The sequence below is a fragment of the Podarcis erhardii genome (genome assembly GCF_964252035.2).
Source record: "Podarcis erhardii genome assembly, chromosome: 1".
In the NCBI taxonomy this organism is placed as follows: domain Eukaryota; kingdom Metazoa; phylum Chordata; class Lepidosauria; order Squamata; family Lacertidae; genus Podarcis; species Podarcis erhardii.
The window spans coordinates 51,055,342-51,071,916 of NC_138497.1; the positions used below are offsets into that span (position 1 = coordinate 51,055,342).

Genomic DNA, 16,575 nt, shown 5'->3' on the forward strand with positions numbered 1-16,575 from the left:
AGCCGCTCGCTGCCGTGGCGCCCGCCAGTTTGCCTCCCAGAAGTCCCCATATGATGTGTCTTGTGCGCAACACATCATATGGGGACTTCCAGCAAGGAAAAAAGGTGGGCGCCACGGCAGCAAGCAGCTCCTGAAGCCAGCCAGAGCCAACTGCGCTACCAGGCTGGCTCCGGAAGGCTGCTGAGGCTGCTGCTGCTACATTTCCCAGGGACAGATTTGCAAATCTGGGGACATTCTGGGGACGGAATTTGTCCGGAGACAGATTTGCAAATCCGGGGGCTGTCCCCAGGAACCGGGGACATCTGGTAACCCTACAGTAAGTCTATTTCTTACACTGAGAAAAAAAATCAGTCCAAATCAAGACACTGATTTGCACCTGAGAGCCAATTCACATTACATGACATCAGAGTTGCGCTGATTCACAAATGGATAATTAGTTCACTCTTAGTATATAGGAAATCAATCACAGGATTAATGTGAGGGCAAAGACAGTAAAACACTTAGCATATACTAGGCAATGCCTAACTATATTTACCCAAAAGAATGGGCAACACTTTTTGTTAGGCTTTCGGTGAGAAACACCAGGGTTACACTACTGTTTCCTGCAGAAAATGTGGGATCGTCTAGCATCTTTATTACATACCTTTAGGCTACAGACAAAAATATTCCTCTTCAACCAGGCCTTTGGCTGATTAATATTGTGCAGCCTTTTAAACCTGTTTGTGGGAGTGGGTGGTGATTGGTTTTGTTTAGTTTTGTTCTAATTATTTATTTGCACTTTTATCCTGTATTTTTATACTGTGAACCACCCTGAGATCTTTGGATGAAGGGCAGTATATAAATTTAATAAATAAAGATATACATGCAGTGCTTTTTTTCTAGAAAAATAGGTGCCAGTACTCACCATGAAGTTGTTACAGTAAGCGCCACACTTTTTAACAACAAAAGAGGTGCTGGTACTGCGTACCCTTGAGCACTCCTTGGGGGAAAAAGTGTTGTATACATTTATCTTTAAACACCTCTCTACAGTTGTACCTTGGATCTTGAATGCTTTGGTACTTGTGCGTTTTGGCTCCCGAACGCCGCAAACCCAGAAGTAAGTGTTCCAGTTTGTGAACATTTTTTGGAAGCTGAACGTCTGAGTGCAGGAAGCTCCTGCAAGCAACTGGAAGCCGCACCTTGGTTTTCGAACTATTTCGGGAATCAAACAGACTCCGAGAATGGATTAAGTTTGAGAACCAAGGTACCACTGTACATGCTTATGGAAACCATGACCCAGTCATGATTCCAGTTCCCATACGTAGGCATAAGCCTAGATGATGTCTCCACTTTATGTATTTGCTGCACAAAACTCCAGTGTAATGTGAGCATTTCCCATGGCATTCCTTAAGTCTCACTGAAAGAGCAAAGGGGGCGCTTCACTGAGTAGAATGGTGGTTAATAGAAACACGTGCAGAAGGCTGTGCAGAGCGGCAATGCAGGGATATGTCTGGAATTTGCTCAAATACGACATAATAAAGACTGCATACCAAGAAGAACATATGCTCAGACACCCTGATCTCCATCTTGTTGTGGGTTGTGGGGGTTTTTTTGCACTGTTTCTTCTGTTAAGTCACAATCTTAGCTCTATGGGATATTTGGCCTGTGAATGCATTCCTTTTTCTTTTTCTGTTTTGTGCCTTGCTGTTTGGCACAACCAAACCTAAGTAGAAAACTCTTTTTACTCATTAACTGAAGTTCCTTAAACACCAGTTCCTCATCCACAGCAGTAGGGCGAATGACAAATAGAGAATAATAACTACGAATTAACATCATGCAACCATTCCAAGGGAAACGTCTTGTTTCAAAAAGGCTCAGTCACTGGAACATTTTCATCTGGCTTACACCACCCTCAGTCAGATTAAAACTTTTGATTTGCCTAGGTCTCTGGTAATTATTGCTATAGTAGCTACATAACTGTGCTGGAAGAAGCAGTTTTCAAAGTCTGTACTATAGCAAATGCCAAATATTTTTCAGCACCACAAGAAATTGTAATAAATATTTATATTGTAATAAATAAATATTTAGGAATACTTCCCCCCCAAATGTGACTATGCTTTTCAGATGACCCAAAACAACATTTTCAAAATCCTTCTCTGAAACTATGAAGACTAGAAGTGTTTTGCACACACTCCAAGTGGTGAGAGTCTTCAGGGATACCTGCATATATCTAGAATTTGGTTCCCTTGATAATGGAGACCGTGGTACCATTATGACATATGGCTTAATGTACACACATATACAACCTAGGCATAGGATGGAAGGGTTCACAGCATTAACACGCCAACAGATCTTGTCTCCTCATTAGGTTAATAGGGCTTCCCACAAGGGCATAGCTTTGGGTTCAACACAGCTGAGTCAGGCCTCTCTTCCAGCCTACCCAAATGCAGGAACACACAGCCCCACTTGGCCTGTTCTTACCATTCCTAGGATACCATGGCATCCAGCATGGTGCTGTGGGAATTCCATCTATTTGTCTCTATGGCAACAGGGCTCACTCTTTAAGATGCTGGTGACAGACGCTTAGCTGAGTGGCTAACGCAAGGAACTGGTCCAAGTTGTTCAACAGGTTTCTTCTTCTAGATTCAAATCACAGTTTCAGAATCACAGGCCAGTAAGGGACCCACCATTATTCACTCCAATCCTATAACAATAGTAGCATACCATTTTTCCATTGGTGCTCCAGAATTCAGCTGCACAGTACCTTGCTAAACTTACAGTTAAGACAAAATTGTTTCCACAAAGAAGACTTTCTCTTAAAGGCTGTATGAAATTATGACTTACTTACATATATGAAGCACTCATTTAAGATTTGAAGCACTCGTTGCGCATATTTTATATTGCCTTATCATCTTAAATACAGTGAGCTTCAATGCATGCTGGTTTGACACCCACATCAGCACAATCCTATACAATGTAAGTCCCTCTGAGTTCTATGCAGCTTATTCCCATGTTTCTGTTTATAGGATTGGAAATTTAGGGTGCAACCCTACACTTGAGATATACAGAATACTGGTTATGGGGCTATAGGTTATAGTGGAAGCTCTGTTATGTCCTACTGCGTAATTGTAAAATTTGCATTCTTTGCTTTACCCATTTTTGCCTCTTGCCCCGCTTACCCCCTCCATCTTAAAAGGGTCCTGCTTTGGAGCAACCTAAGAGTACTGCGAATATGCCCAGATGCCACCTAGGGTGACAAATCCTGGAACAAAGGGCATTATATCCTTTTGACCTTGTTCCGTCATGCTCTGTGTAAGTGATACAGTATTCCAGAAGGAGAGCCATAATTACGGTTCTGGCCTCTTGAGCCAATTGCGCCTTGGCATACCTTCCAGCTCATGTTTGCTGTACCCATGCTAACCACAGCGATCTAAACTGGGCCTGCAACACCCACTTTTTCCTTTTGCGGTTCTCTAGGAAAATTCTAGGAAGCGCGCACTGCAACCTTAGTGACTCTTGGTCAATACATATAACCACAAGCTGTTGTTGCAAGGACAGGAGCAAGCAAGTGGGATGTGATGCATAGATAAAGGTGGGTGTAGATTTTAAAGAAACAGAAGAAGGAATAAATATTTAATGTGACAGATGTCTCACCTCCCATCTTCAAACATAGATTTACAGACATGCTGCAGACCACAAAGCTCATAGACCACTGGTGGTCCATTCTGAGAATCCTTTAGGACTGCCATATGTCCGAATGTTCCTGGACATTACTGGGATTTCAAAGGCGGAATAGACGTCCAGCCCAACAATTTTGAGCTCAACAACTTTCGGGGTGTCCTTGTTTTTACTTTTTGAAATATGACAACCCTAAATCCTTGGACTAGGCAATTAGAAAATAGTACAAGCTGCTTGCTCTGCACCTCCATCCCCACTGGCCAATTGGGACAGGGCGGATTTCACTTGACCTCCACCTCCTCCCAAAATGCAGGCAGGCACCATAATGGCTCAGTCTGGGCAGTGGCTGTTCAATCTGTGGGACAACTGCCCCACCCCTGCCATGGATTCCCATGCAAACAGTGTCCCCCCCATCATAATTGATCACTATTTTCTTACCACTTAAGCATAACAATAATCAAGTTACGAATGCTGGACCAGGGCTAGTTCCACGCTAGTTGTGAAGAAAACATAATCCTGCTGCTCTAGAGAAATCACATGAATTGTTTGAAGACATCAAAAAATCAGATCAGCTATGAGGCCTCACTTGTCCCAGACATGGTGTGTAACAGACCAGGATCTGAGCTGTAAATCTCTTTGATTTTTCAAGGGGGAATTTTTTTTGCAAAAAGTAGGGAATTGATTCATTTCTCCCAGGATTAATCAGCCCATTTAGAAAGGACACACATCTGGCCTCACCATGGATGATTAGAGATAGGTACACACTCTGTATTCGGGCCCAATCAAAATAAACACAAATATATTGGTTCAAGCTAGGTCAGGAAAGAGATCAAGATAGACAAAAATGCCTCACCAAACAAATCTAGAGATAAGATCAAGGTGTGAACATAACATTGTTAAATATTTTAAAGGGTGTCTGTAAGGGATGTCTTAAAAAGTTATTTATACATACTAAGACAGGTCAGGATGACTTGAACACCCAGATTATCTTGATTACTTGTTATTTTCTGAAAGCTGTCTTTTATATCTTTGTTCATGTTTTTGTACCTGGAAAATATTAATAAAATTAAGTTGCAAAAGAAAGCTGTGGGTTTAATTGACAGGGCCAATCTAGGTTAAACATGAGGGAAAGCTTCCAAATTATATGAGCAGTTCAGCAAGAGAACAAGCTGCTCAAGGAGACTAGAGAATCTCCATCTTCAGAATGGAACAGGAAGGCTTCTGAACACATTCTCAAGGAAGACATTTTCACCCTTAGAAGTGAGAATTAGACATGAGGATTTTTTTGTAATTCTATGGTTCAAGCCTTTGTAAACTTACCTGTGAGACAGCCCTGCTGGTTCACACATAATCCATTGTTTGTTTTAACCTAACTATAGTTTGTTTGATCATCTAAAGCCAGTCCAGCAGACAAATCATGGTTTGTTTTCTTATAGCAAACCACAATGTGAAGCCATGGTTTTTTTTAACTATGGTTTGGTATTATATCCGCTTGTCTGGCTTAACCATGGTTTATGTGGCCACATCAGACCCTCATCAATATACAAAAGCACAATGCAAGAACTGCTGGAAAAGAATGAAAGTTTTGGAGAAACAATCCACTCCTTGTTTGTTTGTCTGTCAAATAACTCATTGTTTGTTGAGCAAGCCATGCTTACAACAATGCATGGCTTAGTGTTTTGTGGCACATGGTAAACAAATCCAGTGCAACCTATTTTGGAGTAAAAGGTTCACACCTAGGGTGTGTTCACATTACTGCTTTAGAGTACAGTGAAACTGTTCCCTGCACTTTCCCCTCAGCTGTTCACCTTAGCACAGCTTCAAAGGGTTCACACCAGGGAACATTGGTGAGAATACTTGTTTTTACCCAATGCAAAGATGTTCACACCTTGGCTAGAAACAAATGGCTTAAGAGTTCCAAGTGTGAAGCTGGTTTGAGAAACAGCACACCAAACAGCAGCATTTTACAGTACACATATGTGTTTTGGATAACATCAAGCAAACAGATTTAAAAACAGGAAACCAAAAGAGTGCACACTAAACAGGGGTGTGAACTCAGCCTTAGTGTTTGTAATACTGTGAAGAGCTGGACTGCTTAAACTAAGACTTAGGTCTGCACTTTGTCACATGATAGAGTCCTTTCAAACTCAAGCTTGGAAGCTGAAGAAAGTTTGGGTATATATACTAAGAGGGGCACCAGTTAGCCCCAAGCAAATACCAATCTTGAGCACAAACTAATTCTATAGTGCAAACAGGTCTCAATTTAAAAAAAAAGTTTAGAAATTTCTGTCAATCTCACCAAATCACTTCATCTATTGTAGTGCCTCCGGAGCTAATATATTTAAAGCAAACAAAAATGTTTTTCTTTGTCATCTAGAGTTCATAATCTTTGGGCTGCATTCAGAACACAAGGAATCTGTATCCTGAGCCCTGCAATTCTTACCAGGCTGCATTCTCAGAGCCATCTTGTCATGGCTGCTGATCACATTAAGCTCAGGGGAGGTCATCTTTTGGCCATGATGAGTTCAAGCTATGACAAAGGGAGAAGTGGATTTGGGGAGGAAGAAACTGAAGGAAAGTCTCTTGACAGTTTCTGTTCAAATTATCTGTTCAGTAAGGAAAAGGAAACATCTTTAAAAGTACTTAAGTACCAAGTGAGTGACCCTTCACTGCTGGAACGCTGCCTCCCTAATGATGCGGAGAAGAAAAACAGCCATTTCTGGCAGGCTTAGTCTCATGCCAGAGGGGGGCGGGGGCGGGTTTTAAAATGCCCGGTCAAAATAAATATTGCTTGGAAATCCTGGCATAGGAAATGTAACTGACAGCCAAGACTTAGCTCATCCTGGGGGGGCAACCGAGGAAAGCCTGTACTTCTCATCCCTGTAACTCAGCACTGTCTCTCCTCTTGTCCAGATGTCTGCATATGGATGTTTCTGTGTGCAATGTGAAAAAGAAACTGGGGAGAATGTGCTCCATCCTCTTGGGCAGTACTCATGGTTCCCAAAAGAACAGTTTTCAGACAGAAGCAAGTTTTCAATATGCAGCCCGCAGAGTCTTAAAAAATTAATTAAGTCCTAAATTGTGCTGTGTGTCTGTGATGTGTCTTCAGAGAAAAACACTGAAGAGAGATAAAGAAGGTATGGGAAACATGACAGATCAGAGAGGATCAGTAAAAGTAAGATGTGGCAAGATGATAACGGTACCAAGGAAGGGGGAGAAGGACCTCCTTTTCTCTAATCACTTCCAAAAACTCTGTTTCATATGCTCCAAAAAACCACTTTGACAGCAGTGCTTGGGCTAATACAAAAATGTCAATTCTATGTTTTTTGTGATTTTAAAATGTAAGTGATCTCTTATGTCATATATATTATTGAGAGTAGTTAAAGAAAGGTGTTTGTTTTCCCTTTCCTTTGTAGGCTGATTTGCAGCTGCAGACATCTTCAACAAGGTTATAGTGTTATCTGGACAAAATGGAAAGGCCTGGAGGTTTTAGAGCATTAACCACGGCTAGGGGAGCGAAGATGAGAAGCAGATGAGGCAAAAAGGTAGGATTGAGAATCAGTTACACGGGAGAGGAAAACAAATAAAATTTAAACCAACCTGAGGACTTTTTAAAAATGGGTCTCCATATGATGATAAGCAATGAGAGGCTTTCTGAATTCCTCCACCCAATACCACCAGACATAAAGGAAAGTCTTTTGGTTTTTATATGATTTCTGTATTTAAACTTTGTAATGTATAGTTTTAACTACATCTAAGAAATAGAACCTGAGAGTCCTTATAGTTGCAAAGAGACTGAGGGCTCTTCATCCTGTGTCTAGAAAGTGTGGGTTCAAGTGGTTTTCTACTTGCCCTGGGTCAAGGCATGGGTCAGTCTGGTTTAGTCTTTGCCCCACTGCTTTCCCCTGGAAAACCCTCTATTTACCACTAAGTTGGAACAAACAGCAATCTGTGAAAAACCCAATTTGTTCCGATTTAGCAGTAAACCTTGGGTTTTCCGGAGATGGGGGGGGGGGTGAGTGACAGGGCAAACGAAGGTGTGAATCAGCCCTTATATTTCACGGTTGGAAGGATAAATACGGTACCTACCATCTGTAATCCTTACTGCCCATCCTACATTTGGACATGTATCTTATAATCATCAGTCTTGTTTGGATATTTATTTGGACATAGAGACTGCTTATATTAATATATACGTTGAAATTAGGATTTATGAATAACTTTTGTTGTTAATATGAGCTGACACTGTTTCTTTCTTTTTCTCTCTCTGATATTTACAATAAAATAGTGCTACACGCCACCCCAATCTCAGAGCGATGTGAGATTCCAGGGGTCCAAGTGCTTACCCAGAGTCTGTGTCTCCTTTTGGAAATGAGGCACAGCAAAGACTACCCATGTTGTGTTCTGCCCCCTCCTTGTTGCTGCTAGCCCAGTGAAACTATTTCCCCCCAGCCTACATCATCCAGACCTGAAATCCTAAAGCTTTCTTGTCTCTGCCCACAAACACACAGCTGGAGGAAGGCCCCCATACCTCCTTTTCTGGTACCTCTCCACCCTCTTAATGGCTTCCTTGATGGGTTAATGACTGGCCACCATCCGCCTTGGATCCTCCAATGGCCCACACTCAACTAGCTCTGCCAATAAGCCAAATCTAGGGGTTTCCATGTTTAGTCAAACCTTGATTAATTCTAACTTTTGCTAAATCTAAAAATTATGGATGACCTGCACCCACAAACTCTGACACCCAGTATCTATAACAATATATATACTTTTAAAAAATAAAATAAAATACGGGAAACATAGGATGCCTTAAAACTGACCAAACTAAGCCAAGCCCAACAAACTATTCAAATCTTTAAAATCTCACAAACACCACAAAATGTCAATGACAGTGAAATATTTTTTCATTAATAATGAGTTCTCAACTTTGGTGAGAGAGATCAAATACAAATCTAAACGGTGTGACTTGAGACCATATTTATTATTTACCAGCACATTGATATGCTCTGTATAGAACAAAGCAAAAATGACACAACCTCTTCGCTTAGATCAGACAATCCACAAATTTAAAAATGCAACGGATATGCACATAGAGCTCTAGAAGTTTAGAGTATAAAAATTCTTGTCCTAAATATGCTGTTTCAACCCCGCACAATTTAATGTGCAGGGTGTTTTTTAAAAAAGCCTTGCTTCTCCTCATTTTTGTTTACCATCCTCCTTTTCAAAAGTAACCAGGATCTTTGTACTATAATCCTCAAACTGAATTCAGAATGCCAGCAATTATTGCAATGCAAACTCCACACAACTTGCAGGAAATGAATTCCTATTTGATGCCAAGGCTGGGGAACCCTAAGACTGATGCATACAGTAAAGAGATGGGAAGCCAGTGAAAGTCTGGCAGGAGGAAAGCGATTGCTTGGGACGAGTTTACCTTACCCCTCATGTGCCCACTCAACTACTTTGGTTGACAGAATTCAGTTGACACTACTGCAGGTGCCACATTTGTAGGAACTCGATTGTTGGGTGTGCCAGCACCTTCACTTTGGAACTCCCTGCCTATTGAGATCAAGCAGGTGCCTTCCCCGTACTCTTTTTTTTTGGATCCTGCTAAAAACATTCTTGCTTAGACAAGCTTACCCAGATGCTTAGAAAGTTGCGGTAATTTTAATCTGTTTTAGTATTTTAACTTTGTATGTTTTAAAGTACGGTTATGTATTTTAAACTTTATTGTTTCAGCTTTTGTAAACCACTTGGAGGTTGTTGGGTTTTCTTGACAATTAAGCAGTATATAAAGTTTATGAAATAAATAAAATCTGTGTGGATTTGGAGATTGGGGCAGCGTGCAACAATATGTTTATGTCTGGAGATAACAGGAAAAGAAAAAAAAAAAAGAGAGTAAAAAATAGCATCCTTGTTCATCTGATGCATGATGCTGGCTAGTAGTGCCCTGTTCCTTACTTGCCCCAAAGTGCAGAGCATACCAGATGCTGATGGGTCAGAATTACCTTGAACATACAGTAACAAATTCAATAGCTGTGCCAACATTGGAGGAAGAACTGGAAACAAAAAGAGGCTGTGCGGTATATATATGTAAGAGAAGATGAGAATGAAGAGGGGAAACACTGTCCAGAAATGGCTTGAGGTTCCAGTAAACTGATGATTCAAATGAGCATAATGAGATTTCTTCCATGTTTTGGGGAGCTTATAATTTTCCTATAGACAGGGCATCTTTGCAAGTGCCATTCACCTTGTGCACCAATATGGCACTGAACCATAGAACAGTATACAGTTTAAAAGGGAGAAGAACATGGATGCAAAGAGACAAGAGGAGCATAAATTGGAGAGAGACAAAAAGGAAGGGAAGGACGAGCCATCCATCACAGCTCCAGACAAGATTTCTTGGACGGCAGTTGCCAAAATCAATCTTATTTATTCCATTGGTTGGTTGACCACAGGAGATCAGGGTTCCATTTCCACCTGAGGAGCAAAGGACTGGCCATCACTCCTGAAGTTGCACATTAGGCTGCTTGGGGAGAGGAGCCATCATCATTCAGTAACTGTTCCCTGTTGTGGGCTAGGTTGTTACGGTTGATAGCCTTGGGAGCAAAGTAATCGTACTGAGACCTACTTCTAGTGATTACGCTGTGAAGTTTGGTTGTATCATTTTCCTTTTGTGGTCTGGATTTCTGTTCCTGATTACATGGTCTGGTTAACCCTCACACTGACCTGGGTCAGTGCTTACACCAGAGAACCACATGCAAACGTCCTGTTAAGCAAATAATCCACCCAGATGCAATTCATCTAGCTCCAGCCACACAGATGTTATTTGAAAGTGTGGTGGTGTTCATTACACATGCACTATACTGACTGGAGAACAGAACCGGGTGGGGTATATAAGGTTGGTGGACATGAAGAACCTGGCCATTCTAAGTACCTAGCCACTTGAGGCTTAGGATAAGGACAATTTGGTGCCGAGCTTCTCTTTATCAGGATACTGAAATACCTCAAGATCCCTAAACTGGCCAAGGTGGCCATGCCTGAACTACCTTCCTGGGGGTGATGAATCTATCGAATTTCTACAAACTAGATGTTAGCAGAAGATATTTACAGTACTTGCCGTGGTTTGTTTGATTGTTTGTGGGTTAACTTCTGGTTAACTCCATGGCTTAAAATAAACCGTTGCTTAACACTGTGTGTGAAATATTGTTATCTAAACTTTCCCATCTGTCACATTCTGGACTGAAAATAAAGGATTCCAATATTTTTTAAAGATCCACAGGTGATCTTGAGGTCACTGCCTTCAGTACCAGGCAACCTTAGTAGCGGCTAAAAGGACAAGTTGGCTTAAATCATAGATAAACATTGAGTTAGGCTAGAGCCAACAGATTTTGAAATAGAGAGAGAGAGAGAGAGTCAAACACACCTCTTAGGCCTTTATTCAATAAGCATGTAGATAAAGGAAGACCCAATCAATATGACACACAAAGGCTCAGAAGCCCTTTAACACCATCCTCATCAACGGCCCTAGGAAAAATCAAGTTATGGCATAAAAAGGAAAGTGCTTTTGTTAAGCACATATATCCAGGCATAACTGAGCACTTTCTGTGGTGGAAATACATTAAGCACAAGAACATAAGAAGAGCCTGCTGGATCAGGCCCATGGTCGACCGTGTCCAGCATCCTGATCTCACACTGGTCAACCAGATGCCTGTGAAAAACCCATAAGCAGGGTTCGAGAACAAAAGCACTCTCCTCTCCTGTGGTTTCCAGCAAGTGATTTTCAGAAGCATTGCTTCTGAAGCCTATACTCCATGAATTTGTCTTACCGTCTTTTAAAGCTGGCAGCCATCACAGCTTGCTGTGGGAGGGAATTCCATAGTTTAACTGTGTGCTGCATAAAGAAGTACTTTATCTGTCCTGAATCTTCCACCATTCAGCTTCATGGGATATCCATAAGTCCTAGTGTTACGAGAGAGGGAGAAAAACTTTTATTATCTCTTCATTTTTTCCATGCCGTGCATAATTTTATAGACTTCTATCATGTTACCTCATAGTCATCTTTTATCTAAACTAAACAGTCCCAAATGCTGCAACCTTTCTTCATAGTAGCTGAATTTAAGGATTATGGTTCTGCTCTTTTCAGGCTGTTCCCACTTTCCTGCAAGTATGATCCACTGAACTCAAGTGAAAAATTCTTTTTGGTTTTTTTTATAATATTTTTATTCATTTTCAAAAACATTTTTATACAGTCAATTCACATTTTGTTACACATTCATCTATTTTTTGACTTCCCTCAGTTTCTCTGCCAATCTTTCGTTTAAATTTATATTATTAACGAATTTCTAAATTTAATATTGCCTTTAAAAGTCACCTCTCCCCTCTTACTCTCTTTTTTACAATATTCCTCAATTTTTCACAGAGTCTCTTGAAAACCAACAAGTGTTATCTGTTCGTCACATGCTTTTCAGATAATCTGTAAATCTCCCTCAGTCCTCGATGAACTTTTGGTCTCGCTCATATCGAATCTTCACTGTTAGTTTATCCAGTTCTGCGTATTCAGTCAATTTCGTTCTCCATTCTTCCACCGTTGGAATTTCTTCATGTTTCCATTTTTGGGCCAGAAGTATTCTCGCTGCTGTTACTGCGTATTGGAAAAGTTTACCGTCTTTCTTATTTATTTCATTTCCTACCAATCCTAGTAGAAAGGCCTCCGGTTTCTTAACAAACGTATATTTCAACATCTTTTTCAGTTCATTATATATCATTTCCCAGAAGCCTTTCACCTTTTTACACTCCCACCACATATGATAGAATGTTCCTTCTTTTTCTTTACATTTCCAACACTTATTACATGTTTTATACATTTTAGCCAGTTTTACTGGCGTTATATACCATCTGTATACCATTTTCATTATATTTTCCTTCAACGCAGTACAGGCCGTAAATTTTAACCTTTCATTCCATAATTTTGTCCAATCGTCATATTGTATATTATACCCAAAATCTCTGGCCCAATGTATCATTACCGATTTGACCTCTTCATCTTTTGTATACCACTCCAGCAACATTTTATACATTTTTGACAAATTTTTGTACTCAATACCTCTGTTTGAAATTTTGAATCTTTTTCTCCATATCCACACTCTTTACAATCTTTTTTAAACATTTCATTAACCTGATGGTAATGCAACCAATCATAAACAGATTCTTTCACATCTTCATAAGATTTCATTTCCCATTTCCCCCCTCTCTTACTATCAGTTCTCCATATGTTATCCATCCCCCCCTCATGTTAATCTTTTTCACACTCATCACTTCTAATGGTGAAATCCAATGGGGGAGTCTTGGTTCCAACAAGTTTTTGTACCTGTCCCATACATCTATCAATGATCTTCGGAATATGTGGTTTTCAAACCCTTTGTGAATTTTCTTCTTTTCATGCCATAAGTATGCATGCCAACCAAATCTGTTATCAAACCCTTCTAAGTCCAACAACTCCCCATTTTCTAGTTTAACCCACTCCTTTAACCAACAGAGGCATGATGCTTCATAATATAATTTCAAGTCTGGCAGAGCGAAGCCACCTCTTTCTTTCGCATCTGTTAGTAACTGTAATGGTTCTAGGGGTTGCTTGTGCGTAAATCGGCGCCACGCTTGGCTGAGTTACCTGGGTGAACCCTTTCTGTCCGGACAGCCACTCACCCGTGGCTGTCTCAATCGTTGGCAGAATCCGTCAGTGGGTGTTTCTTGAACTTCTTCCGGCAAAGAAGCTCTTTGACGCCTAGTCTCCGCCTACTCTCCCTGCGCGGAAGCCTTCTGCGCAGGGAGGGTGTGGGCAGTGGAGGACCCGTGCTCTCCCCGCTGGTCTCCAGCGAGGAGTCATGGAGCCACCTCGCCGATTCCCCCATCTGCCCCCCTTCTCCACTAATGTTACGCTGATTTCCTTCCCCAGAGGATGGGCTGCTTCTCTCCCTCCCGGTACGCTCTCCGGAATCCCTCTGGAGCCCTCCCTCTCCCTCTGGCTCTGATGGCAGTTCCCTGACAGTAACTTAAACTGAATCCTTGGCTTCGTGCCTTCTTGCCTTCTCAAGTGAAAAATTCTACCAGGATTTCAGCAACCGGTGACTGGCACCCATTTAAACTAAACTAACTAACAGGGTGGAAGGCAGAGAAGCCATAGGTAGTTAACAGTCATAGCCAATGACACACAGAGCCAACTCATTCCAGTGTTTTGCCCATCCTTCTCCCTGCTGAGTTCTTCTAGACTGACATTGAGATTAAGGAGGAGGAATCTGACAAGCAATGACACTTCCAGGAGGTAGCCAAGTGGAGTGTGGCAGACGGCACTGTTAGATCGGCGGAGCAGTGCCCCATTTGCCCTAATGGATCAATCTCCAGTGCCTGAGCCTGGGCCATTTCCCACAGCTGGCCCATCACCTTCTGGACATTACAGAGGCAAAGCGATAGGTCACTTGCTCATCAGGATTGGCTGGACACCACAATGCAACCATGCAATGGTCATACAAACACCATCTTATACAGTGCTACCTTAATCCCCAAATGTCTTGGTACTCATATACATTGATTCCCAAATGCTGAAAACCCAGAAGTTAGTGTTCCTGTTTTCGAACGTTTTTCAGAAGCCAAATGTCTGATGTGACTGTTGGCTATTGTTTCCAGGGCACCTGCACCAATCAGAAGCTTTGTTTTCAAACATTTTGGAACGGATGAAGTTCAAGAACCAAGGTAACCACTGTATTGGAAACCACCTGACTGCTGCACACATCTACCTGTTTTTCTTCGAGCTACCTCTCAAAGCAAACCAAATGATTCATCATCTATAGCCAAGGAGTATATAAACACATTTGTTCCAGTCCCTAGGAAAGAAAAACTTTAGGCATTGTATAACTACAATATATACCAAATGAACTGAGGAAACAGATCAATAAGGTTTTGCCTATGACTGGACAGGTCCAGAACTGGAACTGATGGAACACATTTTGTTGTCACCTCTCAGATAAAACTGCTCTGGCATATTATCAATTATCAGTAGCCCAACCTGGATAATGATATTTCTCTCATGCAGGCCTTGGCTTGTCCCTGCTTATAGGCAATCTAAACTGACTTCTTGCCCACAGCCACAGGCTACTTAAGACAAGAGGCCTAACCCTAGAGATTAGGCCAGGGGTAGGCAAACTAAGGCCCGGGGGCTGGATGCGGCCCAATCGACTTCTCAATCCGGCCCGCGGATGGTCCAGGAATCAGCGTGTTTTTACATGAGTAGAATGTGTGCTTTTATTTAAAATGCATCTCTGGGTTATTTGTGGGACATAGGAATTCGTTCATTCCCCCCCCCATATAATCCGGCCCCCCACATGGTCTGAGGGATGGTGGACCGGCCCACAGCTGAAAAAGTTTGCTGACCCCTGAATTAGGCCCTGCAACAAATCCGGACACCAGTTCTGTCCAAGTAATGATGTTACATGACTGAATAACCTCAGCCATACAATGAAGAGCTAATTCCTTACAGAAGGAAGCTGTCATCTGTGCATAATGGGGGCCTGAACTGCACACACCTCAGCTTAACTGGGGCTTGCATTTTCAAATTGGATGGAAGATGGTCTGAGGAGCAACACATGTAACCCCGGAGTATTGTTCAATAAACTACAGGGTACATATGGATTCTGGCTAATATCATGTGTACTCAGCTTCAAACACCAGAACTGGCAGCACACTGGAGCTGGAGTAAAAGGTAATGTGTACACAGACTTCTTTTCCCAGAATAGGTGTGCATGGCATCACTAGAGAGATAGCATTAGCATAGAAGCTGGTGTTGTGAATAAGCCACTCTGTCCTTATCTTGTATGCATTTGCATAGAAATTTCACAGGCAGATTGCTGCATAGATTTCCTGCCCTTTTGAACCCACTGTTTACCAACTATCTCCCCCTCTCCTGCAACTAAGTAAATCTGCCAACTGAAGATAACACTGATGGAGTGAGCTCTTCTCCACAAAAGCTTAGGTCACAATAAATCTGTCACTCTTTTAAGGTGTCACAAGATTATTTGTTGTTCTCAATCTGATCAAGCAACTTTGTGTGTGAGAGACAGACTCCTTGTGGATTATGGCAAACTTCACCTCTTTTGGTTGCGGCAAACTGGTTTTTAATAGGGTTCAGAGTTGTCTATCGCAATTCCAGTCTGTGAGACTCTGATTAAGCCTGCTGTCTGGAAGTAGTTTCCCCCCCAATAGTCTGCTAAGCACTTTAAATATTTAGGAATATTACATATATACAAAATATCTCACCTAGGTGTAGGTAGGGAGTTTCAAAGAATATGTGCTTGCTACACTAAAAGATAGACTCCTCACCAATATAGAAAGAACATTATAGGGCACTTGTAAAAGTACACAGATCAAAGCAGTAAAGTAGACATGGATGGAGCAGTGCGATCCTGCAAGTAAATTAGCCCAAAGTTGTAAAGCCCTAACAGTATACAATAGTATACAACTTGGCCTGTTAACAAACTGGCAACCACTCTGATCTTTGAGCAGAGATATAGCATGCTGATAGAATCTTGCTCCTTTCAGCAATTGTGCAGTAGCATTCTGCACTAAATCCAGCCACAATGGAAGCTCCACAATGAGTGTGTTGCAGTAATCCAGGCATGAAGTTAGCAGTGCCTAAAGTTATCCTGGTTTAGAAATGGTCACAGCTGTCATACTACCAAAAGCTATTCTTGGCCACTGAGTGACACAGCTGGATCCAGGAGCATCTCAGACTGCGTACCTGGCTCCTCACAGGGTGTGTACAGCATACAACGCAGACAACTGACAAATAATTCACTCACAATGCTGCTGTCTTGCCAGATTTCAAGCTCAATTTGTATTTCCCCATCAAGTCCAATATTGTATACAGAT

The 16,575-nt window shown here is 41.6% G+C and overlaps 1 protein-coding gene across 2 annotated transcripts in view; it reads right to left on the reverse strand.

The window, feature by feature from the left end:
- The window catches only part of CSTPP1 (centriolar satellite-associated tubulin polyglutamylase complex regulator 1), a 138,664-nt gene that overhangs the window by 117,867 nt on the left and 4,222 nt on the right, over nucleotides 1-16,575 (reverse strand). The window contains exons 2-3 of one of the 2 annotated variants that reach the window (XM_081856131.1): nucleotides 11,484-11,616; nucleotides 4,610-4,704 (exon numbers count right to left, since the gene is read on the reverse strand). In XM_081856131.1, the coding sequence (XP_081712257.1) occupies nucleotides 4,610-4,704; nucleotides 11,484-11,590 (202 nt within the window). In that variant the 5' untranslated portion in view covers nucleotides 11,591-11,616. The remainder of the gene's footprint in view (nucleotides 1-4,609; nucleotides 4,705-11,483; nucleotides 11,617-16,575) is intronic. The other variant, XM_081856130.1, reaches the window with a different exon arrangement.